This window comes from Mirounga angustirostris, unplaced genomic scaffold (genome assembly GCF_029215605.1).
Source record: "Mirounga angustirostris isolate CCGP_5_RB_7025 unplaced genomic scaffold, mMirAng1.0.hap1 SCAF_2, whole genome shotgun sequence".
Taxonomy (NCBI): Eukaryota; Metazoa; Chordata; class Mammalia; order Carnivora; family Phocidae; genus Mirounga; species Mirounga angustirostris.
In genome coordinates, this window is record NW_026991710.1 from 166,078,943 (window position 1) to 166,106,049 (window position 27,107).

Consider the following 27,107-nt stretch of genomic DNA (forward strand, 5'->3'; position numbering starts at 1 on the left):
TTTTAGGCATATTTTACAGGAGAACTCCACTTTTGAGTACCAATTTATGTGTTTAATGAAATGGAAACAGCTCTAAATATCTCAGATTTACATATACAAAACAACTATTGCTGCTACTCCATATGATACCCAGATGGACAAATGAACCTCTACTTAAAACATTACTTATCCGCCATCAGAGAAAAAAAGAGAATATAACACTTCTTCTATTCACAAGTCCCACAAGACTTTCTGCCCATAAGTGACATTTCATTAAGAAGGTCAAATTACAAGGTCAAGCTTAATATTCAGTGGATGAGGCAGTATGCATTTCCACAGGGAAGGGTAGCAAATTATTTTTAATAATTTAATTCTACTACAATTGATATAATTCTTTTCTGTTTTCTGTTAGATAATTATTTCTTTCTACTTGCATTGACAGGATACACACAGAAAAAAAGAATGACTTTTTTCATGATATTTTGTTTATGCAATAGAGTTTCACTGGCTTTTTATGAACAAAAATTTAATTTGGAGTCAGAATAATAATTTAACAGTCATCTTTGCATTTTTAGGTGCTCAAGGTGCTCCATTTGCCTGTTTCAAAGGAATCAATTCTCACATTGATAAATTTGGAAACTGTGGTTTTAAAAATTCACAACCATTACCTTGTGATCAGAAGTATGTACATAGAAAAAAATTGTTTTGTTGAGTCATGAAAATTATAGATTGCTTGTCAAGAGACACTAAAGAGTAATGGACAGTAAATTGTATATCAGGAGAATATTTTCAAATAACATTATATATAATGTTCTTCAATGTAATTCAGTTTTCTTTTTCCCTATTTTTTTCCCGGATATATTCTAATAATGAGACTAAACCAAAAAAACAAAACAAAACAAAACAAAAGGGAAAAAAAAGGCTAATGCTTATTACCAAAGTTATGAAGTGGGCACAAACTGCCAAAAATCAGAAACTTGTGCACTACATTGATAATTAAAACTGAGTTTTTTAATTAAGTTAATAAATGATAATAATCCTAAAGCAAGTGCTTTGACTTTTAAGACATGAAAGTATTGAGAGGAATAAGTTTCCTTTTTGTTTTTGTTGTTTGTTTCCAAAATACTGATATGTAAAGCATGGCAGAGGACTGAATTGGGAGTACTGGAATATTTTTAAGGGATTTATGAAATCCAATAAAGGAGGGCTTAATCCATAACAAATACTTCCTGAATTTCATGGAAGTATTGAAAACAAAAGAATAAAAAATAATAATAACAACAGATAGGAGGTTGACCAAGATGGCAACATAGGAGGGTTTGGGATTTTACTCCTATCAGAGACACACTGAATGTTCATATACACATGGAACAATTTCTTTTAAAAGAAATTCAGAAGATACCTGAGACTCCTACACATTGAATAAATGAGAAAATACTCACACTGAAGCAGGTAGATACACACTCTCTCTGTAAACCCCACCACTGGCCCAGCACCATGCAGTTGGAAGGGAAATCCCAACTGCCAGCTTCTTCCTGAGGAGTAAAGGATTTGGACCCCACATTTAGTGTCCCAACATTTAAGACACCTCCATGTCTTAAAAAGGAAAGAAAAAGAATGAAGATTGCTTAAGGAACTTAGGCGACACCATTAAAGAGAATATTATACACATTATAAGAGTAACAGAATGAAAAGAGAGTGTGAAAAGGACAGAAAATTTATTCAAAGAAATAATGAGTGAAAATTTCCTAACCTGGGGGAAAGAAACAGATATTCAGATATAGGAAGCCCAGGGGGGAAGCAAAAAGATGAATCCAAAAACCCCAAAGCAAGATATATTAAAATTAAATTGTCAGAGATTAAAAACAAAAGAATCTTAAAAACATCAAGAGAAAAATAACTTGATATATACAAGAAAACACCATGAAACTATCAGTGGATTTTTCAGCAGAAATCTGCATGCCAGAAGAGAGTGAGATGTTAGAAAGATTTTTCCAGACAAAGAGAAGCTGAAGTTCATCACAAGACCAGCCTCACAAGAAATGCTAAAAGTGGTTCTTCAAGGGGGCACCTGGGTGGCTCAGTCATTAAGCGTCTGCCTTTGGCTCAGGTCATGGTCCCAGGGTCCTGGGATCAAGCCCTGCATCAGGCTCCACGGGAAGCCTGCTTCTCCCTCTCCCACTCCCCCTGCTAGTGTTCCCTCTCTCACTGTGTCTCTCTCTGTCAAATAAATAAAATCTTTTAAAAAAAAAGTGGTTCTTCAAGCCAAGATGAAAGGACACTAATTAGAAAAAGAAAACATATGAAAGAATAAAATCCACAGGAAATAGCAAATAAATAGTTAAAATCAGAATACCCTAATGTGGTAATAGTGGGGGGTAAATCACTCACAACTCTAGTTAAAGATTAAAAGACAAAAGAATTAAAGGAGGAGGAGCAAGATGGCAGAGGAGTAGGAGACCTGGATTTTGTCTGGTCCCAGGAATTCAGCTGGATAAGGATCAAACCATTCTGAACACCTACGAACTCAACAGGAGATTGAAGAAAAGAATAGCAACAACTCTCTGAACAGAAAAGCGACCACTTTCTGGAAGGTAGGATGTGCGGAGAAGTGAATCTGAGGCAATATTTGGGAAGATAGATGGTGGGGGAGGGGGCCTCTGATGGCCGCTTCTGGCAAGTGATAGAGCCCCGGAGCACAAATTCAGAACTTTTAGAAGTCAACTCTGCTGAGAGACTTTGCTCCAGTGGCTAAGCAGAGGGGTGGGGTGAGGGGGGTGGGGAGTGGAACCCTCGCAGGGACAGTGTGGCTTCAGGCCCCTCAGGGTCACAGAAAGACCCGGGGTGCCTGAGTGCAGCAGAGCTCCCATGTATTGGAGCGGGGAAGCCAGTTGCAGAGACGGAGCCAGGGCACAGGCTCTCAGCTCGGGGTTGCCATAAACTGTAATCTGTGGCACAGTCAGGCCACTGCTCAGCAGGGACTCAACAAGCGGCAGATCCTTGGAGACTTCCCTTCCTCCCCTGGGAGGAGTGGCACAGGAGCCCACCGCAGGGATCTGCTGGGTTTGGAGACTCCACACCGAGTGGGGTGCCAGAGATGGAAACCCTCTGTCACAGGCCAGGTGAGCACGGAGTGCTGCTGAAGACTGGGGAGATGGGAGTGATTGACTGCTTTTCTCTGGGGGCGCACTGAGGAGCGGGGCCCCGAGTTCTCGGCTCCTCCGGGGCAGAGATTGGGAGGCCAACATTTTCACTATCGTCCTCCAAATCTGTACCAAATACTGGCAGGGAATAAAAGCTCCCAAGAGCAAACCCGAGCAGATTACTTAGCCCAGACCCGGCAAGGGTGGGGCAAATCCACCTCCAGCAAAGACATTTGAGAACCACAGCAACAGGCCCCTCCCCCAGAAGATCAACAAGAAGAGCCAGCCAAAACCAAGTTTACCAATCAATGAAAACGGCAGAACTCCAGAGCTAGGGGAATACTGTACATAGAATCCATGGCTTTTTTACCATGATTCTTTAGTCTTTCAAAGTTAATTTTTTTTACTGTTTTTTTTTTGTTTTGAAATTTTCTTTTTCCCTTTTTCAACCAACATCTTATCAATACCCTTTTAAAAAAATTCTTTTTTATTTTTCATTTTTAGAGTCATATTCTATCCCTTCATAGTAGTTACCCATATTTTTGGCATATATATATAAGTTGTACTCTCTTTAAAATTTTGGGATACAGTTGCTTCTAACAGATCAAAATATACCCTAAATTTCTAGTATATGGTTTTGTTCTAGTCTCTGGCCTGATCACATTCTCTCCCCCTTTTTTTTTTTAACCCTCTTCTTTCTTTTTTCAACCAACTTCTTATCTATCAATTCCTTTTATAAAATATTTTATAATTTTCATCTTTACAGTCATAGTCCATCCCTTCATCATATCATCCCTTATTCTTGTACATATATAAGTTTTTCTTTTTTTAAAATTTTGGGAGACACTTTCTTCTAACACCAAAATATGCCCAAAATCTAGTGTGTGGCACTGATCTATGCACCAGCCAGATTATATTTGATCATATTCTGTTTTTTTTTCTTTTGTTTTGTTTTTGTTTGTTTTTTCTTTTTCTTTTTTCTTTCTTTCCCTTTCTTTTCCCTCAGTTTCAGGTCTTTTCTCATTTGTTTACTGTATATTTTGTGGGGACATTTTTACCCTGTTAGCACTTTGTTCTCTCATTCATCTATTCTCCTCTGGACAACATGATAAGATGGAAAAAATCACCTCAACAAAAAAACAAGAGGCAGTACCGACTGCTAGGGACCTAATCAATATGGACATTAGTAAGATGTCAGAACTAGAGTTCAGAATGACGATTTTAAAGATACTAGCTGGGCTGGAAAAAGCATGGAAGTTATTAGAGAAACCCTTTTGGGACAAATAAAAGAACTAAAATCTAAGCAAGTCAAAATCAAAAAGGCTACTAATGAGGTGCAATCAAAAATGGAGGCTCTAACTGCTAGGATAAATGAGGCAAAAGAGAGAATCAGTGATATAGAAGACCAAATGGTGGAAAAAGAGAAACGAGAAAAAGAGAGATAAACAACTACTGGATCACGGGGGCAGAATTCGAGAGATAAGTGATACCATAGATGAAACAACATTAGAATAATTGGGATCCGAAAAGAAGAAGAAAGAGAGAGAGGGGCAGAAGGTATATTGGAGCAAATTATAGCAGAGAACTTCCCTAATTTGGGGAAGGAAACAGGCATCAAAATCCAGGACGCACAGAGAACCCCTCTCAAAATCAATAAAAATAGGTCAACACCCTGATATCTAATACTAAAACTTGTGATTCTGAGACAAAGAGAAAATCCTGAAAGCAGCTCCAGAGAAGAGATATGTAACCTACAATGGTAGAAACATTAGATTGGCAACAGACCTATCCACAGAGACCTGGCAGGCCAGAAAGGACTGGCAGGATATATTCAGAGCACTAAATGAGAAAAATATGCAGCCAAGAATACTATATCCAGCTAGGCTGTCATTGAAAATTGAAGGAGAAATAAAAAGCTTCCAGGACAAACAAAAACTAAAGGAATTTGCAAACACAAAACCAGCCCTACAAGAAATCTTGGAAGGGGTCCTCTAGGCAAAAAGAGAGCCTAAAAAAAAAAAAAAAAAAAAAAGAGAGAGAGAGAGCTTAAAAGCAACATAGACCAGAAAGGAACACAGACAATATACCGTAACAGTCACCCTACAGGCAATACAATGGCACTAAATTCCTATCTTTCAATAGTTACCCTGAATGTAAATGGGCTAAATGGCCCAATCAAAAGACACAGGCTATCAGACTGGATTAAAAAACAAGACCCTTCGATATGCTGTCTGCAAGAGACTCATTTTAGACCCAAAGACACCCCCAGATTGAAAGTGAGGGGGTGGAAAACCATTTACCATGTTAATGGACACCAAAAGAAAGCTGGGGTGGCAATCCTTATATTAGACAAATTAGATATTAACCGAAGACTGTAATAAGAGATGAGGAAGGACACTATATCCTACTTAAAGGATCTATCCAACAAGAAGATCTAACAATTGTAAATATCTATGCCCCTAACATGGGAGCAGCCAATTATATAAACCAATTAATAACAAAAGCAAAGAAACACATCGACAACAATACAATAATAGTGGGGGACTTCAACACCCTCCCTTGCTGAAAAGGACAGATCGTCTAAGCAAAAGATCAACAAGGAAATAAAGACTTTAAATGACACACGGACCAAATGGACTTCACAGATATATTCAGAACATTCCATCCCAAAGCAATGGAATACACATTCTTCTCTAGTGCCCATGGAACATTCTCCAGAATAGATCCCATCCTAGGTCACAAATCAGGTCTCAACCAGTACCAAAAGACTGGGATCATTCCCTGCATATATTCAGACCACAATGCTTTGAAACTAGAACTCAATTACAAGAGGAAAGTTGGAAAGAACTAAAATACATGGAGGCTAAAGAGCATCGAACTAAAGAATGAATGGATCAACCAGGAAATTAAAGAAGAATTTAAAAAACTCAAAACCAATGAAAATGAAAACACAACTATTTAAAATCTTTGGGATGCAACAAAGGCAGTCCTAAGAGGAAATTATATAGCAATACAAGCCTTTCTCAAGAAACAAGAAAGGTCTCAAATACACAATGTAACCCTACACCTGAAGGAGCTGGAGAAAGAACAGCAAATAAAGCCTAAACCCAGCAGGAGAAGAGAAATAATAAAGATCAGAGCAGAAATCAATGAAATAGAAACCAAAAGAACAGTAGAACAGATCAACGAAACTAGGAGCTTGTTCTTTGAATGATTTAACAAGATTGATAAACCCCTGGCCAGACTTATCAAAAAGAAAAGAGAAATGACCCAAATAAATGAAATCATGAATGAAAGAGGAGAGATCATAACCAACACCAAAGAAATACAAACAACTATAAGAACATACTAAGAGCAAGTATATGCCAGCAAATTAGATAATATGGAAGAAATGGATGCATTCCTAGAGATGTATCAATTACCAAAACTGAACCAGGAAGAAATAGAAAACCTGAACAGACCTATAACCACTAAGGAAATGGAAGCAGTCATCAAAAATCTCCCAAAAAACAAAAGCCCAGGGCCAGATGGCTTCCCAGGGGAATTCTACCAAACATTTCAAGAAGAATTAATACCTATTCTTCCGTAACTGTTCCAAAAAATAAAAATGGAAGGAAAACTTCCAAACTCGTTTTATGAGGCCAGCATTACCTTGATCCCAAAACCAGACAAAGACCCCATCAAAAAGGAGAATTACAGACCAATATCCCTGATGAACATGGATGCAAAAATGCTCACCAAAATACTAACCAATAGGATCCAACTGTACATTAAAAGGATTATTCACCATGACCAAGTGGGATTTATCCCTGGGATGCAAGCTTAGTTCAACATCCGCAAATCAATCAATGTGATAAAATACATTAATAGAAGAAGGAACAAGAATCATATGATCCTCTCAATAGATGCAGAAAAAGCATTTAAAAAAGTATAGCATCGTTTCTTGATCAAAACTCGTCAGAGTATAGGGATAGAGGGTACATAACTTAATATCATTAAACCCATCTATGAGAAAACCACAGCGAATATCATTCTCAATGGGGAAAAACTGAGAGCTTTTCCCCTAAGGTCAGGAACAGGGCAGGGATGTCCACTATCACCACTGCTATTCAACATAGTATTAGAAGTCCTAGCCACAGCAATCAGGCAACAAAAAGAAATAAAATGCATCCAAATCGGCAAAGAAGAAGTCAAACTCTCACTCTTTGCAGATGATATGATTCTTTATGTGGAAAACCCAAAAGACTCCACCCTAAAACTGCTAGAACTCATACAGGAATTCAGTAAAGTGGCAGGATAGAAAATCCTTGCACTGAAATCAGTGGCATTCCTATACACCAACAACAAGACCAAAGAAAGAGAAATTAAGGAGTCGATCCCATTTACAATTGCACCGAAAACCATAAGATACCTAGGAATAAATCTAACCAAAGAGGCAAAGAATCTGTACTCAGAAAACTATAAAATACTCATGAAAGAAATTGAGGAAGACACAAAGAAATAGAAATATGTTCCATGCTCATGGATTGGAAGAACAAATATTGTGAAGATGTTAATGCTACTTAGAGCAATCTACACATTCAATGCAATCCCCATCAAAATATCATCCACTTTTTTCAAAGAAATGGAACAAATAATCCTGAAAGTTGTATGGAACCAGAAAAGACCCTGAATAGCCAGAAGAATGTTGAAAAAGAAAAGCAAAGCTGGTGGCATCACAATTCCGGACTTCCAGCTCTATTACAAAGCTGTCATCATCAAGACAGTATGGTACTCGCACAAAAACAGACACTTACATCAATGGAACAGAATAGAGAGCTCAGAAATGGACCCTCAACTCTATGGTCAACTAATCTTTGACAAAGCAGGAAAGAATGTCCAATGGAAAAAAGATAGTCTCTTCAACAAATGGTGTTGGGAAAATTGGACAGCCACATGCAGAAGAATGAAACTGGACCATTTCCTTACACCACACACAAAAATAGACTCAAAGTGGTTGAAAGACCTCAATGTGAGACAGGAGTCCATCAAAATCCTAAAGGACAACACAGGCAGCAACCTCTTTGACCTGAGCCACAGCAACTTCTTCTTAGAAACATCACCAAAGGCAAGGGAAGCAAGGGCAAAAATGAACTATGGGGACTTCATCAAGATAAAAAGCTTTTGCAAAGCGAAAGAAACAGTCAACAAAACCAAAAGACAACCAACAGAATGGGAGAAGATATTTGCAAATGACATATCAGATAAAGGGCTAGTATCCAAAATTTATAAAGAACTTATGAAACTCAACACCCAAAGAACAAATGATCCAATCAAGAAATGGGCAGAAGACATGAACAGACATTTTTCCAAAGAAGACATCCAAATGGCCAACAGACTCAAGAAAAAGTGCTCAACATCGCTCAGCATCAGGGAAATCCAAATCAAAGCCCCAAGGAGATACCACCTCACACCAGTCAGAATGGCTAAAAATAACAAGTCAAGAACGGACAGATGTTGGTGGGGATGCGGAGAAAGGGGAACCCTCCTACACTGTTGGTGGGAATGCAAGCTGGTGCAGCCACTCTGGAAAACAGTATGGAGGTTCCTCAAAAAGTTGAAGCTAGAGCTACCATATGATCCAGCAATTGCACTACTGGGTATTTACCCCAAAGATACAAATGTAGGGATCCTAAGGGGTATGTGCACCCCGATGTTTATAGCAGCAATGTCCACAATAGCCGAACTGTGGAAAGAGCCAAGATGTCCATTGACAGATGAATGGATAAAGAAGAAGTGGTATATATATATACAATGGAATATTATGTAGCCATCAAAAAGAATTAAATCTTGCCATTTGCAATGACATAGATGGAACTGGAGGGTATTACGCTGAGCGAAATAAGTCAATCAGAGAAAGACATGTATCATATGATCTCATTGATATGAGGATTTCCTAATCTCAGGGAACAAACTGAGGGTTGCTGCAGTGGTGGGGGGTGGGAGGGATGGAGTTGCTGGATGATAGACACTGGGGAGGGTATGTGCTATGGTGAGCGCTGTGAATTGTGTAAGACTGTTGAATCACAGACCTGTACCTCTGAAACAAATAATACATTATATGTTAAAATGAAAAAAAAGGAAGAAGAAGAAGAAGAAGATAGCAGGAGGGGAGAATGAAGGGCGGGAAATCGGATGGGGAGACCAACCATGAGAGACTATGGACTCTCAAAAACAAACTGAGGGTTTTAGAGGGGAGGGGGGTAGGTGGATGGGCTAACCTGGTGATGGGTATTAAGGAGGGCACGTTCTGAATGGAGCACTGGGTGTTATATGCAAACAATGAATCACGGAACACTACATAAAAAACTAATGATGTAATGTATGGTCATTAACATAACATGATAATAAAAAATATAAAATAAAAAAAGACAAACGAATTAAAAATGACTATAACTACCACAAGTTGTTAATTTATAAATGATGTAAAAAAAATTACACGTTGGGAGCTCAAAAATATAAATGTGCAGGAGAAGTAAAATTGTAGAGCTTTTGTGTGTGTTCAGTTTTTATCAGCTAAAATTGATTGTTATAAATATAAGCTGATTTTTTGTAAGCCTCATGGAAAACAGAAAGCAAAAACAAAGTAGATGCCCATAAGATAAAAAAGAATTATATGGAATCAAAGCATAAAGCTACAGAAAATCAAATCAAATCACAGAGGGAAACAGCAAGAGAGGAACAAAGGAATTACAAAAGAACCAAAAAACAATTTACAAAATAGCAATAGTAAGTCCCTATCTATCAGACAATATTTGAAATATAAATAGACTATGTTCTCCAAACAAAATACACAGAATGGCTAAATGGATAATAAAACAATACCCAACAGGCGTGCCTGGTGGCTCACTTGGTTAAGTCAAACAGAGAAAGACAAATATCATATGGTTTCACTTATTTGTGGAACATAAGGAATAGTATGGAGAACATTAGGAGAAGGAAGGAAAAAATGAAGGGGGGGCCAATCAGAGGGAGAGACGAACCATGAGAAACTATGGACTCTGGGAAACAAACTGAGGGTTTTAGAGAGGAGAAGGGTGGAGCGTTGTGTGAGCATGGTGATGAGTATTAAGGAGGTCACGTATTGCATGGAGCACTGCGTGATATATGCAACCAGTGAATCATAGAACACTACATCAAAAACTAATGATGTACTGTATGGTGACATACATAACATAACCTAATAAAAAAAAATCTGCCTTTAGATTAGGTCATGATACCAGTCTCTCTGCTCAGCTGGGAGTCTGCGTCTCCCTCTGCCCCTCCCTCTTCTTGTGCTCTCTTTCTCTCTCAAATAAATAAATAAAATCTTAAAAAAAAAAAGACCCAGCAATATGCTGCCTACAAGAGACTGCAGCTTTACAACACACAGAGTGAAAGTGAAAATTGGAAAAAGGTAACCCATGCAAAATGCAAATAAAAACAAAACAAAACAAACAAAAAACCAAGAGAAAAGGCACAGATAACTATACTTATATCACACAAAAAGACTTTAAGCCAAAGACTATAACAAGAGACAAACAAGTCATTATATAATGATAAAGGGATCAATTCATCAAGGCAATGTAACAGTAAATAGTTATGTACCAAACTTAGGAGCACCAAAGTATATAAAGCAAATATCAATAGATTGAAAGGAGAAATATACAACAATACAATAATGGTAGGGGACTTCAATACCCCACTTTCAACAATGGATAGATCATCCAGACAGAAAATCAGTAAGGAAATATCAACCTTAAACTACACATTGGACCTGATGGACTTACAGACATTTATTGAACATTCCTTCCAGCAGCAGCAGAGTACATTCTTCGTAAGTGCACATAGACTTTCTTCAGGAGAGCATGTTTGGCCACAGAAAAGTCAATAAATATAAGAAGATGTAAACAATATCAAACATCTATTCCAACTGCAATGGTATGAAACTAGAAATTAATTACAAGAAGAAAACTGGAAAATAGGGGCACCTGGGTGGCTCAGTTATTAAGCGTCTGCCTTCGGCTCAGGTCATGATCCCAGGGTCCTGGGATCCAGCCCTGCATTGGGCTCCCTGCTCCACTGGAAGCCTGCTTCTCCCTTTCCTACTCCCCTTGCTTGTGTTCCCTCTCTCGCTGTCTCTCTCTCTGTCGAATAAATAAATAAATAATCTAAAAATCTAAAAAAAGAAAACTGGAAAATTCACAAATTTGTGTGGAACAAACAACATGCTACTGAACAACCAATGAGTCATCAAAGAAATAAGAAGTCAAAATAAAGAAGATGTGGTATATATATACACAATGGAATATTATGCAGCCATCAAAAGGAATGAGATCTTGCCATTTGCAACAACGCGGATGGAACTGGAGGGTCTTATGCTGAGTGAAATAAGTCAATCAGAGAAAGACATGTATCATATGATCTCACTGATATGAGGAATTCTTAGTCTCAGCAAACAAACTGAGGGTTGCTGGAGTGGTGGGGGGTGGGAGGGATGGGGTGGCTGAGTGATAGACCCTGGGGAGGGTATGTGCTATGGTGAGCGCTGTGAATTGTGCAAGACTGTTGAATCACAAATCTGTACCTCTGAAACAAATAATGCAATATATGTTAAGGGGAAAAAAAAGAAAAAGAAGATAGCAGGAGGGGAAGAATGAAGCCGGGGGTGGAATCGGAGAGGGAGACGAACCATGAGAGACAATGGACTCTGAAAAACAAACTGAGGGTTCTAGAGGGGAGGGGGGGTGGGAGGATGGGTTAGCCTGGTGATGGGTATTAAAGAGGGCACATTCTGCATGGGGCACTGTGTGTTATGCACAAACAATGAATCATGGAACAGCATCAAAAACTAACGATGTAATGTATGGTGATTAGCATAACAATAAAAATTTTTAAAAAATACCTTGAAAAAATGAAAATGTATACACAACATACCAGAATGTTTGATGTAGCAAAGCAGCTGTAAGAAGGAAGTTTATTGTGATAAATCTCTACATTAAATAGAAGAAAGATCTGAAATAAACAACCTAAATTACACCTCAAATACTAGAAAAAGAAGAATAACTGATGTATAACTTGAGTGGAAGAAAGAAAATAGCATAGAGTGGAAAGAAATGAGACTAAAAAGTCAATAGAAAAGACCAATGATTCTGACAGTTGATGTTTTAAAAAGGTAAATAAAATCATCCAACCACTAGCTAGATCTACTAAGAAAAAAGAAATATGACTCAAATAGCTAGAATTAGAAATGAAAGAGAAGACATTATAACTGACATCAGAGAAGCAAAAAGAATCATAAGAAATAACTATGAACAGTTTTATGCCCCAAAATTGGACAAGGTAGAAGAAATGGATAAATAACGTAGACACATACAATCTACCAACTGAATCATGAATGAATAAAAAAATCTTAACTAACCAAAACAAATGAGATTGAATCATTAATCAAAAACCTCCCCAAAAACAAAATTCCAGACCCAGATGGCTCCATTAGTGAGTTCTAACAAGCATTTAAATAATTAATAACAATCCTTTTCAAAATCTTGTAAAAATCAGAAGAGGGAAAAACCCTTCTGAAATCATTTTACAAGGCTAGTATTACTCTAATAACAAAGCCCCACTGGCAAGGATATTATAAGAAGAGAAATAATAGACCAATACCCCTGATGAACATAGATGCAAAAATCCTCAAGAAATTTTAGAAAATTAATTAAAGAGTCCATTAAAAGGGGGATGGCTGGGTGACTCAGTTGGTTGAGCACCCAACCCTTGATTTCAGCTCGGGTCATGATCTCAGGATTGTGAAATTGAATTGGGGCTCAATCAGCATGGAGCCTTCTTAAGATTCTCTCTCTGCCCCTCCACTCTTGTGAGCTCTCTCTCTAAAAAAAAAGAAAAAAAATTACATTAAAAAGATCATACATCATGATGAAGTGACATTTATTCCAGTGATGCAGGGATGATTCACCCTCCACAAATCAATCACTATGATACACCACATTAACAAAATAAAGTACAAAAATAATGTGATTATCTTAATAGGTACAGAAAAATCATTTGACAAAATTCAACATCATTTTATTATAAAAACATATTTGTATAGAAGGATTGTACGTCAACATTATAAAAGTCATATATGACAAGCCCACAGCTAACATCATACTTAATGGTGGTAGCTCAAAATTTTTCCTCCAAGACCAAGAACAAGACAAGGATGAATTCTCTTATTACTTCTATTCAAAATAATACTGCAAGTACCAGCCAAAGCAATTAGGCAAAAAGAAAAAATAAAAGGCATCCAAATAAGAAAGAAAGAAGTAAAACTGTCTGTTGTAGATGATATAATCTTACATGTGGGAAACCACAAAAATGTTAGAGCTAGTAAACAAATTCAATAAAGTTTCAGGACACAATTTCAATATACAAAAATTAGTTGCATTTCTATACACTGATAATGAACTATTGGAAAAAGAAATTAATAACCCCTTTTATAACATCATAAAGAATAAAATACTTAGAAATGAATTTATCCAAGGAAGTGAAAGATATATATATATATATATATATTGAAAACTATAAGAAATTGATAAAATAAATTGAAGAACCCACAATAAATATAAAGATATTCTCTGTGATGGATTGGAAGAATTAATATTGTTAAAATATCTGTACTACCCAAAGCTATCTACAGATTCAATGTAATCCCTATCAAAATTCTAATGTCATTTTTTACAGAAATAGAAAAAAAATTTAAATTATATGAAACCAAAAAGACCCCAAAGAGCCAGAGCAATATTGAGAATGAAAAATAAGGCATCACACTTCCTGATTTCAAAGTGTATCAAAAAACTATAGTTATTAAAAAAAACTATAATAATTAAAAGAGTATGATATTGGCATAAAGACTGACACATATTAATGGAACAGAATAGACAGCCTAAAAATAAATACATGCACACACAATTGATTAATTTTCAACAAAGGGACCAAGATTATACAATGGATAAATGATAGTCTGTTCAATAAATCATGTTGGGAAAATTAGATTGTATCTCATACCATACACAAATATCAACTAAAGTGGAAAAAAGACTTGAATTTAAGATATGAATCTGTAAAACTCCTAGAGGAAAATATCCATAATAATTTCCTTAACAGTGGTCTTGGCAATGAATTTTTACTGTCACTGAAAGCAAAGGCAGCAAAAGAAAAATTACACAAGTAGGAGTACAACAAACTAAAAAGCTTCAACTTAGCAAATGAAATCATCCACAAAAGGAAAATGCAAACTATGGAATGGAAGAAAATCTTTGCAAACCAAGTATCTGATAAGGAGTAATATTTAAAATATGCAAGAAATCTTCCAACTCTTCCATTTTTTTTAATGGACAAAGGACTGGAACAAACATTTTTCCAAGGATATGTGAATGGCCAACAAGTACATGAGAAGGTATTCAGCATCACTAAATCATCAAGGAAATGCATATCAAAACTACAATAAAATATCAAATCACATCTGTTAGGATGACTATCATAAAAAGACAATGGATAACACCAGCAAAGATGTGGAGAAAAGGGAACCCTCATATAGTGTTTATGGGAATTTAAACTGGTACAGCCATTATGAAAAATAATTTGGAGTTTCCTCAGTAAATTAAAAATAGAACCACCTTATGATCTAGCAATCTCACTTCTAACTGTATAACCAAAAGAAATGAAATCAGTTATTTTGAGGAGATTTAATTACAGCATTATTCATAATAGCCAAGGTATGGAAAAAATCTACATGTCCAGCAATAGATAAATGGATCAGAAAAGTGCTATGTATACAATGAAATATTGTTCAGCTTTAAAAAGAAGGAAATCTTGTCATTTGTGACAACATGGTTGAACCTGGACATCTGTATGCTAAGTGAAAGGAGCAAAAGACAAATACTAAATAGTATCACTTTTATGTGGAATAAAAAAAATTAAACTCATATAAACAGAGAGTAGAAAAATAGTTGCCAGTGAGAAATAGAGATAAGTTAGTAAAAGGATACCAGTTTTCAGTTTTAAGATGAATAAAGTCCAAGGATCTGATGTATAATATGGTGACTATAATTGATAACATTGTATTATATAATTGAAATTTGGTAAGAGAGTAGAACTTAAATGTTCTCACACACAAAAAGGATAAATAAATGAAGTGATAAATGTGTTAATTAAGTTAATGGGGACAATCACAATATATACATATATGAAATCATCACTTTGTACACTTTAAATGTCTTAAAAGTTTGTCAATTTTAACCCAATAAAGCTGGAAAAGTATAGTAACAAATACATTCTGGAGATCTACTACACAACATAGTTACTACAATTAAAAATATGGTATTGTATACTTAAAATTTGCTAAGTGGTAGTAGTTATATTAAGTGTTCTTGCCACAAAATATTTTAAAATAATATAATAATAAATAAAATTATTATTATTATTGTTATTATTCAAAGGCAGGAGGAAACTTTGGGAAGTGGTGGATACGTTTACGTCCTTGATGATGAGTGTGTGTTTATCCCCAAATTCATCACATTGCTTACATTAAATATGTATAGCTTTGTAGATGTTAATTATAACTTAAAGTGGCTTAAAAAGTAGTTATAGATCCAAATTCAAGAACTAAGGGAATGGGGAGAGAATATAAAAACATTCAGGGTCAAGTGATCTAGGGAGAAGCAGGATTTTCCTTAACCTCCAAAGACATGGTCAGGAAAAAATGTAAAATTCTTTGGTAAGCACTACACTCAGCATGCTTATAAAAAAAAAAAACCTTGGTTCCTTTATGAAGATTATAAATAGCTGAAGAAACTATCTAGTTGGGTGGGACTAAGAGTATCCACCACTTTGCATCCAACTGAGTTTACTATAAATTAAGTATGACATGTAGAGGATGCAGAATTTCCCACATGCCCCAATGCAAGACTAATAGATCACAAAATAGTGATGAGGGTAGATCTGATAAGAAGACCCATATAATCTCCAAAAGACAAGATTTAATCAGTCACCCCTTGTTAGATACAGAGCACCAGTGATCAGGCAGACTGAGTTACACCACAGTAGATGTCAACAAAAATAGGAGGTAGTGATAAACCAGCCATGCCTTATCTCTCTCCCTGATGAACAGAAGGCATGTCAACTACCCTTGGTCTAAGATTATTTGTGAAAGTATGGACAGAAAAGGTAGGAGAAACTCTAGCAAGCAGGACTTATCCAGATTTCATCTGAGATAATCATGATGCATATATTTTCTAAAATAAAATCTCTAACACAATTCACCTGCTTAAGCAGACTGATTCCTTTCCAGAAAAGAAAACCCTGTTAGTTCCAAGAATTCAACCATAAATACAAATTCCAAGAAAAAGGACTTTGGGAGGAAGTGTTTGTAATCAATAGCCTGACTAGAAAGAGACCTACTATGCAAAGCTGGTTTAAGATATATGCCATGGAAAGAGAGTGGAGCCACAACCAAAAGAAGTATCTAGATCTAAGATAGACAACTTATGCTGGGAAGGAGAAAAGCTTGAAAATAGATTTAGATTTTGGCTCCCAATTTCACTTGAATCTTTCCTCATTGTGCCATTAACCTAATCTCTGTGATGTTAAAAGAACCTGAAATGGTCTTTTAGGACAAATGAATAAAATTTTCTAAGAGAAGACTTTTGAAGAAATAATAATGACATACCTGACAAGCACATATCAATAGTTAAGAATAGTTGTTTCCATTGAAAATGAGAATTGATAGATCTGAGTGACTCCAGGAGCAAGAAATGACATAGATTACTTTCCAGGGCATAGTCTAGGAATATTGTAAGCCTTAGAGAAGCCAATATTCTACCCAGTGATAGATTATGAATGGCTAAATAAACTGTTTTGGGATAATGTTTTGTATGCTTGTGGCATAAAGGAGATCTCAAAGTTCCTTAATTCTCAAGAGAGAAGTGCAGAACCACTGGAAGTATCAGCATGTTGGAAAAATCTTGGGATCAAAATGAAGAGTCTGTATACTACAGAGATGTACTGATTAAAGTTCGTGGTAAGGACAATGGACATTAACAGAAGGGGCTCAAAAGATACATAGAGTTAATAAATGCAGCTAGCTACTCTCAGGAAATGTTGGGTAACAAATGACCAGACTGGCCAAGCTATATCAAAGTGGAGGCAGGTGATGAATTTTCCCAAAGAATGTGGTAAACTATGATGAACGTGCTAGGGTCAACTGGAGGCTAGACAAAAAGTTAAGTTCTGAAATAGAAAATGAAGTTATGACTGCAAATTTGAGTTTAGTATACAGTTTTCAATTCAGTTACAGTGCTAATCGATTGGATTGTATTCAGTTGTTTTGCACCATAGGATAATGTTATCTTGGCCTTTTTTTCTGTCAAAGGTTTTATACCATCTATTAAACATAAGTATTATAAGTAATATAACACTTATTTGGAAGTTGGTAACATTAAAAGGCAAAATGATAAGGAATTTTGTTTTTCATTTCAGGGATGTTCTCTGTGGAAAATTAGCTTGTGTTTGGCCACAGAAGAATACTTATAAAAATGATATTCAATCTGCAGTTTATTCATATATTCAAGGGCATGTATGCATATCTATAACTACTGGGTCATCAGTGAGATCAGATGGAAGAGATTATGCCTATGTGGCTGATGGCACTGTTTGTGGTACACAAATGGTAACGAAACATGTTCATTTATATTTAGCTGTGTTAAATTATGTAATTATCAAATACTATATTCCATGATGACTATCACAGTTATACTGAATGGATTTGAACCTGGTGCTGCCAATTATTTCCCATACAATATTGAAAAGATAATTAAACTAGGTCTCAGTTATTCAATGACTTTGCTTTTTGGATGTTATAACCAATCATTGATCCTCATATGAGAAGATATGTATGTCTTTTAAGCACAACATTCCACTAAAATGAGAGGTGATTTTTAATTAGATCTTTGAATTCTAACAAATTTTAATCATAGAATTCTGAGCTTCCAGTTTTTCCTGCTTCACAAAGAAACATAACTGAGCTTTTATATTTCTTAAACCATCGGTTTACATTTATAATCAAAGTATAATTGTGAGAGGTTTAGAAGAACCAAACAAGAAGTCTATACCAGGAAAGCATGGTTACAGTGATACACAAGCTTACGTCCATATGCGTATATACATACATATGAGCATTTGCACTTATATGGTCATAAAATAAAGGGAGAACAAAGATGGTTCAGAGGCTGTTAGTCAGTTTGGAAGTACAAGTGCACACATTCCAGAAACTATAAGTCATCTCAGATTTAAAGTAGTAATTGTAAATCAGTGTGCTACATAGAAATGACATTCAAACTTACTTGTTGAATTAAAAATAAAACAAAACCTTGAAATGGTGAATCAATTAGCCATTTTTTTAATTTTATACTGTATGTTCATTTATTTTTTGTTGAGGTATGTTTGACACAAATATTAGTTTCAGATGTACAACATAATAATTTGATGTACACATTGTGAGATGATCACCACAATAAGTCTACAGTCCATCACCTACAATATATTATTGACTATATTCCTCATGCTGTGCATTATATCCTCATGACTTATTTTATACCTCTATGCTTGTACTTTTTAATCCTCTTCATCTCTTTTGCCGTACCCAAACCCTTCCCCTCTGACAGCCACCAATCTGTTCTCTGTGACTGTAAGTCTGGGTTTTATTTTGATTGTTTTGATTTTTAGATTCCACAGATAGGTGAAATCATATGGTATTTGTTTTTTCTCTCTCTTATTTCACTTGCATAATACCCTTAAGTTTCATCCACGTTGTCACAAATATCAAGATTTCATTATTTTTGTGGTTAAGTAGTAATGTATTGTAGATATATACCACATCTTCTTTATCCACTCATTTATGGGTGAACATTGGGTTGCTTCCATATCTTGGCTAATGCTGCAATCAACAGAGGGGGGTACATGTACCTTTTTGAATTAGTATTTTTATTTTCTTCAGATAGATATCCAGTAGTGGAATTACTAGATCATATGGTAGTTCTATCTTTAATATTTTGAGGAAACTCCATACTATTTTTCATAGGGTTTTCACGAATTTACATTCCTACAAATAGTGCACAAGATATTCCTTTTCTCCATATCCTCACCAACACTTGTTATTTCTTGTCTTTTTTATTCTAGCCATTCTGACATCTGTACGGTGATAACTCATTGTAGTCTTGATTTGTATTACCCTGATGAGTAATGATGTTGAGCATCTTTCCATGTGCCTGTTAGCCATCTCTATACCTTTTTTGGAAAAATGTATTCAGATTCTTTTTCCATTTTTTAATCAGAATTTTTTCTGTTATTGAGTTATATGAGTTCTTTATATATTTTGATTTGAGCCCCTTAATTAACATATTATTTGGAAATATCTTTTTTCAGTAGGTTGCCTTTTTATTTTTCAGATGGTTTCCTTCACTGTGCAAAAGCTTTTTAGTTTAATGTAGTCCCATTTGTTTATTTCTGCTTTTATTTCTCTTGCCTTTGATGTCAGATTCAAAGAAAAATCTTTAAGACAGTGTCATAGAGTTTACCACCTATGTTTCCTTCTAGGAATTTTATGGTTTCAGATATTACATTCAAGTCTTTAATATATTTTGAGTTAATCTTTGTACATTTTAAGATGGTGGTCCAGTTTTATTCTTTTAAATGTAGCTATTAGTTTTCCTAACACCATATTTTGAAGACATTGTACTTTCCTAATGTATATTTTTGTCTCCTTCATTGTAAATTAATTGACTATATATGCATAGGCTCCCTATTCTGTTCCATTGGTTTATATGCCTATTTTGATTTCTGAACCACACTGTTTTATTTGCTACAGCTCTGTAGTCTAGTTTGAACATGGAAAATGTGGTATCTCCAGCCTTGTTATTCTTTTTGAGGATTGTTTTGTCAGTTCACTGTCTTCTGTGAATTCATACAGATTTTAAAATTATTTTTGTTTTCATTTTGGTGATGAATGCCTTTGGAGATTTGATAGGGATTTCATTTAATCTGCAGATTGCTTTGTGTAGTATTGATATTTTAACAGTATTTATTCTACCACTGCATGAGCACAGAATATCTTTCCATTTATTTGTGTCTTCTTCAATTTCATTCATCAATGTCCTGTAGTTTTTTTTATTATGTTATGTAAATCACCATACATTACATCATTATATTGGATGTAGTGTACCATGATTCATTATTTCCATATAACACCCAGTGCTCCATTCAGTACATGCTTTCTTTAATACCCATCACCAGGCTAACCCATCCCCCCATCCCCCTCTCCTCTAGAACCCTCAGTTTGTTGCTCAGAGTCCATTGTCTCTCATGGTTCATCTCCCCCTCCAATTTCCCCACCTTAATTTTTCCCTTCCTATTAACTTCTTCTGGTTTTTTTTTAACATATAATGTATTAATTGTTTCAGAGGTACAGGTCTGTGATTCAACAGTCTTTTTTTTTTTTTTAAGATTTTATTTATTTGTGAGAGAGGGAACGAGAGACAGCATGAGAGGGAGGAGGGTCAGAGGGAGAAGCAGACTCCCTGCCGAGCAGGGAGCCCGATGCGGCACTCGATCCAGGGACTCCAGGATCATGACCTGAGCCAAAGGCAGTCGCTTAACCAACTGAGCCACTCAGGCGCCCTGATTCAACAGTCTTACACAATTCACAGCGCTCACCATAGCACATGCCCTCCCCAATGTCTATCACGAGCCACCCCATCCCTCCCACCCCCCACCACTCCAGCAACCCTCAGTTTATTTCCTGAGATTAAGAATTCCTCATATCAGTGAGATCATATGATACATGTCTTTCTCTGATTGACTTATTTCGCTCAGCATAATACCTTCCACTTCCATCCACGTCGTTGCAAATGGCAAGATTTCATTCCTTTTGATGGCCGCAGATTATTCCATTGTATATATATACCACATCTTCTTTATCCATTCATCTGTCGATGGACATCTTGGCTTAATATGATTTCAGTTTTCTTGAATTTATTGAGTCTTGTTTCATGCATAACATGTGATCTATCTTGAAGAATATTCCATATGCACTTGAGAAAGATGTTTATTTTGCTCCTTTTGGATGGAATATTCTCTATATATCTTTTAAGTCCATCTGGTCTATGTGATGTTTAATGCTAAGGTTTCCTTTTTTGATTTTCTGCCTGGATGATGGATTCATTGATTTTAGTGGGATGTTAAAGTGTCCTACTCTTATTGTATTCATCAGTTTCTCCTTTTAGTTCTATTAATATTTGCTTTATGTGTTTTGGTGTTTCTATATTGGGTGCATATATATTTATAAACATTACATCTTCTTGCTTGATTGACCCCTTTATCATTCTATAGTGCCTCTCTTTGTCTTTTATTATAGCCTTTGTTTAAAGTCTATTTGTCTGGGGTGGGAGGGATGGGGTGGCTGGGGGATAGACACTGGGGAGGGTATGTGCTATGGTAAGTGCTGTGAATTGTGTAAGACTGATGAATCACAGACTAGTACTCCTGAAACAATACATTAATAAAAAAATAAAAATGTTAATAAAAAAGACTATACTTAATGAGCATTGAGTAACATATGGTTCTGTTGAATCACTATATTGTATAGCTGAAACTAATATAACACTGTATATTAACTATACTGGAATTAAAATAAAAAAATAAAGTCTATTTGTCTGATATGAATATGGCTATACCAGCTTTCTTTTTGTTTCCATTTGCCTAAGCTATCTTTTTCCATTCCTACATTTTCAGTATGTGTGTCCTTACTTCTGAAATAAATCCTTTGTAGGCAATATATAGATGTGTTTTGTTATTTTATCCATTCAGTAACTCTCTGCCTTTTGATTAAAGTTTTTAGACCATTTACATATAATGTAACTATTGATGCATATGTACTTATTCCTATTTCATTCATTGTCTTCTGGCTGTTATTGTAGTTTGTCTCCTTTTCTTTCTCTTCTTTTCCCTTGGTGTTTTGATAACTTTCTTAAGTGTTATGTTTACATTTCTTTCTCATTTTCTTCTGCATGTTTACTATAAATTTTTACCTTCTGGTTACCATAAGGCAAAATATGTATAGCAACTATATATATATAATATATCCTCCTATGTATAGTAACTTAAATTTTAATACATTCTAAAACTTTAAATTTTTGCTTCCCACATTTTATGTTTTTGGTGTCACATCTTACATCTTTTTTATTGTTATCCCTTAACTAATTATTGCAGATTTAGTTAATTTTACTATTTTTATCTTTTAACATTCATAGTAGCTTTATAACTGTTAATTGACTACCTTTATTAATTTTTTGCAGTGAGATTTTTACTACTGTAGGTTTCCTGTCATTTTAATTTCTGTTATTTCTTTCCACGTTGCTGCAAGTGACAAGATTTCATTTTTTATGGCTGAATAATATTCCATGGTATATATATATACCACATCATCTTTATCTATTCATCAGTTGATGGACACTTGGGCTTTTCAATAGTTTGGCTATTGTAGATAATGCTGCTATAAATATTGGACTGCATTTATCCCTTTGAGTTAGTATTTTTGTGTTCTTTAGGTAAACACCCAATAGTGCAATTGCTGGATCATTTTATTTATTTATTTATTTATTTATTTATTTATTTATTTATTTATTTATTTAAGATTTTATTCATTTTTTGACAGAGAGAGACACAGTGAGAGAGGGAACACAAGCAAGGGGAGTGGGAGAGGGAGAAGCAGGCTTCCCGCGGAGCAAGGAGCCTGATGCAGTGCTCGATCCCAGGACCCTGGGATCATGACCTGAGCCAAAGGCAGACGCATAACGACTGAGCCACCCAGGCACCCCTGCTGGATCATTTTAATTATGATGTGTCTTGGTGAATTGCTTTAGGTTCATCTTATTTTGAACTCTCTGAGTTTCTTAGACCTGGATGTCTGTTTCCTTCCCTTTGTTAGGAAAAATTTCAGTTGTTGTATTCTCAAATAAGTTTTCTGTACCTTGGTCTCTCTGTTCCCCTTCTGGAACACCAATAATGCAAATGTTATTCTGTTTCATGTTGTCTCAAAGGTCTCTTAAGTTTTCTTCTTTTTTTAAAGGTCTTTTTTTTTCTTTTTGCTGTTCTGTCTGGATGAGTTCCATTGCTTTGTCTTCCAGTTTGCTAATCCATTCTTCTGCTTCACCCAATCTGTTGTTAAAACCTCTTGTGAATTTTTTTTTTAGTCATTGTATGCTTCACTCTGTGACTTTTATTTGGTATTCTTACATTTTCTTTTTTGTTGCTGACTTTCTCATTGTGTTCATCCAGTCTTCTCCCAAGTTCAGTGAGCATTTTACAACCATTATTTTGAATCCCTTATCTGGTAGGTTACTTATCTTCATATCATTTAGGACTCTTTTCCTGTGGTTTTTTTTTTTTCTTGTTCTTTATTTTGGGTTATAGTTCTCTGTTTCCTAATTTTGCTTGACCCTCTGTGTTTATTTCTATGTATTAAAGAAAACAGCCACTTCTCTCAATCTTGAAGGGGTGGCTTTTTGTACACGATCAACTTTCTTTTTCAACCTTATCCTAGCTCTTGATTATCTCTCAAACCTTTGTGATTATCTAACCACCTGATTTTTTCTTGATTCATCCCTATTTTTTGAGAGTGTGCCAAGACCTCTCAATATTCAATGAGAGGAATCTCATTTAGCACCTAGTTTCAGGTTGATTGGAAACCAGACCCTTAGGCAAATATGTAAATATGTAAAATATAAACATATATGTACAGTCCTATGGGACTGCAGTTATAATCCCTGCTGGAGGCCAGTCCAGGAAAGCTGGAAGTGTCCTTTTGGTGATAGCTGCAAAAATTGAGGTTGCAGATAAGTGCATATGCTCCTTCCTGTGAGGTCTCTTTGAGCTGTAGTGAGGCCCAGAATGTGTGCAAGGATGGTGTCTCCCTGCTTACATTTCCTGGAGTGGTTCCTTAGCCTCTACATGTGGAAGAAATTTGAAGACTGTCCCTTAGGCTGAAGCTCCATACTTCATAAATAGGCTTTTTCCACAGGAAGACTGGGGTTGTGTTTCAGTCTGTTGTCTGTGTAGTAACCTGGGTGTGGTGAACAACCAAGAACTGCATTTCCAATTTTCACATTCCCATGGAGCTTAGGAATACCAGCCTCCTTGGCCACCAGAGCCAGGTAGATCAAAGGGCATTCCTTGTGTGGATTATCCATGCCTACTAGATTTACATATATAGTTGGAGAGTATAGGGATTAGAGCATGTTTGCTGGCTTAAGAAAGGTAGTGATAATATATCTTAACTGCACATTTCCATAGGTCAGGTTGTAGCTGAGAGTCCTTATCTGTGTGTGTATGCTGGCTTTAGTTTCAGAGTGGGAGAATGCCACAGCCACTTGCTCTCCCCAGCCCCAGCCAGAGAGCAGAGGAGTGTCAGAATTGTCCATGCTCACTGATTTTATCTAGTGAGCATGAGAATGTTCATGTTCACTTGCCCGAGCCAGATAGAGGGAGAGTGCTACAACTGCCTGCACGACCAGACTTCAGTAAGGCAGTAGGATAGTAGTTAAATGATGACCCTTTCTTGTCTTGGCAAGGTGGAGGGAATGTGCTGTATCTGAACTTCCTCCCCGTGCTAACAGGATAGAAGCAGAGTGCAGAAATGGTATCTGCCCATGCCTCTGACTCCAAGGAAGTCTCCTCCACCAGAGACTTTTGAATTAGCAAATGAATCTCCTTCACATATATTCATAATGCTTTTCAAACTGCTAGGGGATTTTGTGTTTGTTTTTGTTTGGTTGGTTTTGCTGGATTTTAGCTGAGTGAGACCATATGTAAGCTCTTTAAAAGGGGAATCTCAGGTTTGTAGAGCACTTGGGTCCCTTGGGCATCAGTCTCTTTGGTTTTCTAAGCCATATATTTTGGGGGTTTGTGTTTCCAGCACAGATCCCTAGGGTTGAGATGACTATTGTGGGAGCACCAACCCCTTGCTGCTCCAGGAGAAACACTAGACTGGTGAGATCCATCCTTATTGTGGGATGCCATGGCATGGCAGTTTTTGGTGAGATGATATTTCTGCCTTCCTACCCATTTTGATCTGGTCTTTGTATCCTTTGTTATGGAGAAACAGTTTATCTAGTTTTCAAATCTTTTTCAGAGGTATGATCCATATGTAGCTGTAGAGTTGATGTCTCCATAAAAGGTTGTGGTTTTAGGATATTCATATGCTACCATCTTACAGAAGTCCTAGCTAATTGTTATACCTGGAGCCAGCAATCCTATTCCCTTGGGGAAACTGCTTGTTGTGGTAGACAGCTTCTAAAATGTTTCCAATGATCCCACTTCCTGTTATTCACTCCTTTTTGTAATCTCCTTCCTTTGTATTTGGGCTGGATATAGTGGCTTGTTTCTAACAAATGGATTATGGCAAACATTATAGGATGTCATTTACAAGATTAGGTTAAAAAAGAGTGACTTCTGTTGTGCATGCACTCTCTCTTGCCTTCTCAGATTGCTTGCTTTGCTGAAACAAGCTACCATGATGGAGAATCGCACATGGAAAAGCAATCGTGGTCAGTGAAGCAGTGAGACTCTCAATTTAACAGCCTGTAAGAAACTGAATTCTGCCAAAAACCACATGAGCAAGCTCTGAAGAGAATATTTACAAGTCAGACTTTCAGATGAGACAGGAATCCCAGATGATACCTTGATAATAGCTTTATCAGAGACTGGAGAACCCAGCTAATATATATTTAGATTCCTGACCTGCAGAAACTCTGATATATGTGTGTTATTTAATGCTATTAATTCAGTGGGTAATATGTTATACAGCAATATATAAGTGATAGAGATTTGGGCACCTACAAATATATGGTGCAGTTGTATCAAATAAAATGTAGGTGTGACTATAGAAACAGGAAGTTTGTGGGTGCTAGAAGAATATTGAAAACCATGATAGAAATGAAGCAACTTTTAAAGGAACCTCCATATTGTTTTCCACAGTGGCTGTACCAGTTTACATTCCCACCAACACTACATGAGTATTTCTTTTTCTCCACATCCTAAACAACACCTGTTGTTTCTTATGTTGTTGATTTTAGACATTCTGACAGGTGTGAGGTGATATCTCATTGTAGTTTTGATTTGCATTTCCCTGATGATAAGTGATGTTGAGCATCTTTTCATGTGTCTGTTGACCGTCTGTGTGTCTTCTATGGAGAAACCTCTGTTCATGTCTTCTGCCCATTTTTAAATTGGATTATTTCTTTTTTGGGTGTTGAGTTATATCAGTTCCTTATAAATTTTGGATACTAACCCTTTATTGGATATGTCATTTGCAAATATCTTCTCCCTTTCTGTGGGCTGCCTTGTAGTTTTGTTGATTATTCTCTTTACTGTGCAGAAGCTTTTAATTTTGATGTAGTACCAATGGTTTATTTTTTGCCTTTGTTTCCCCTTGCCTCAGGAGACATATCTAGAAAGAAGTTGCTATGGCTAATGTCAAAGTTATTGGTTGTCTTCTCTTCTAAGATTTTTATGGGTTTCACTTTGAATTTATTTTGGTGTGTGGTGTAAGAAAGTGGTCCAGTTTCATTCTTTTGAATGTTGCTGTCCAGTTTTCCCAACACCACTTACTTAAGAAACTGTCTTTTTCCCACTGGATATTCTTTCCTGCTTTGTCAAAAATTGATTGACCAGGGCGCCTGGGTGGCTCAGTTGGTTAAGCGACTGCCTTCGGCTCAGGTCATGATCCTGGAGTCCAGGGATTGAGTCCCGCATCGGGCTCCCTGCTCAGCGGGGAGTCTGCTTCTCCCTCTGACCTTCCTCCTTCTCATGCTGTCTCTCATTCTCTCTCTCTCAAATAAATAAATAAAATCTTTAAAAAAA

General features: G+C 36.2%; 1 protein-coding gene across 1 annotated transcript in view; it reads left to right on the forward strand.

Moving 5' to 3' along the window:
• LOC123847767 (disintegrin and metalloproteinase domain-containing protein 18) overlaps positions 1-27,107 on the forward strand; it is a 159,957-nt gene that overhangs the window by 89,804 nt on the left and 43,046 nt on the right. The window contains exons 15-16 of the mRNA XM_064584044.1: positions 555-660; positions 17,673-17,862. Coding sequence (XP_064440114.1) covers positions 555-660; positions 17,673-17,862 — 296 coding nt within the window. The remainder of the gene's footprint in view (positions 1-554; positions 661-17,672; positions 17,863-27,107) is intronic.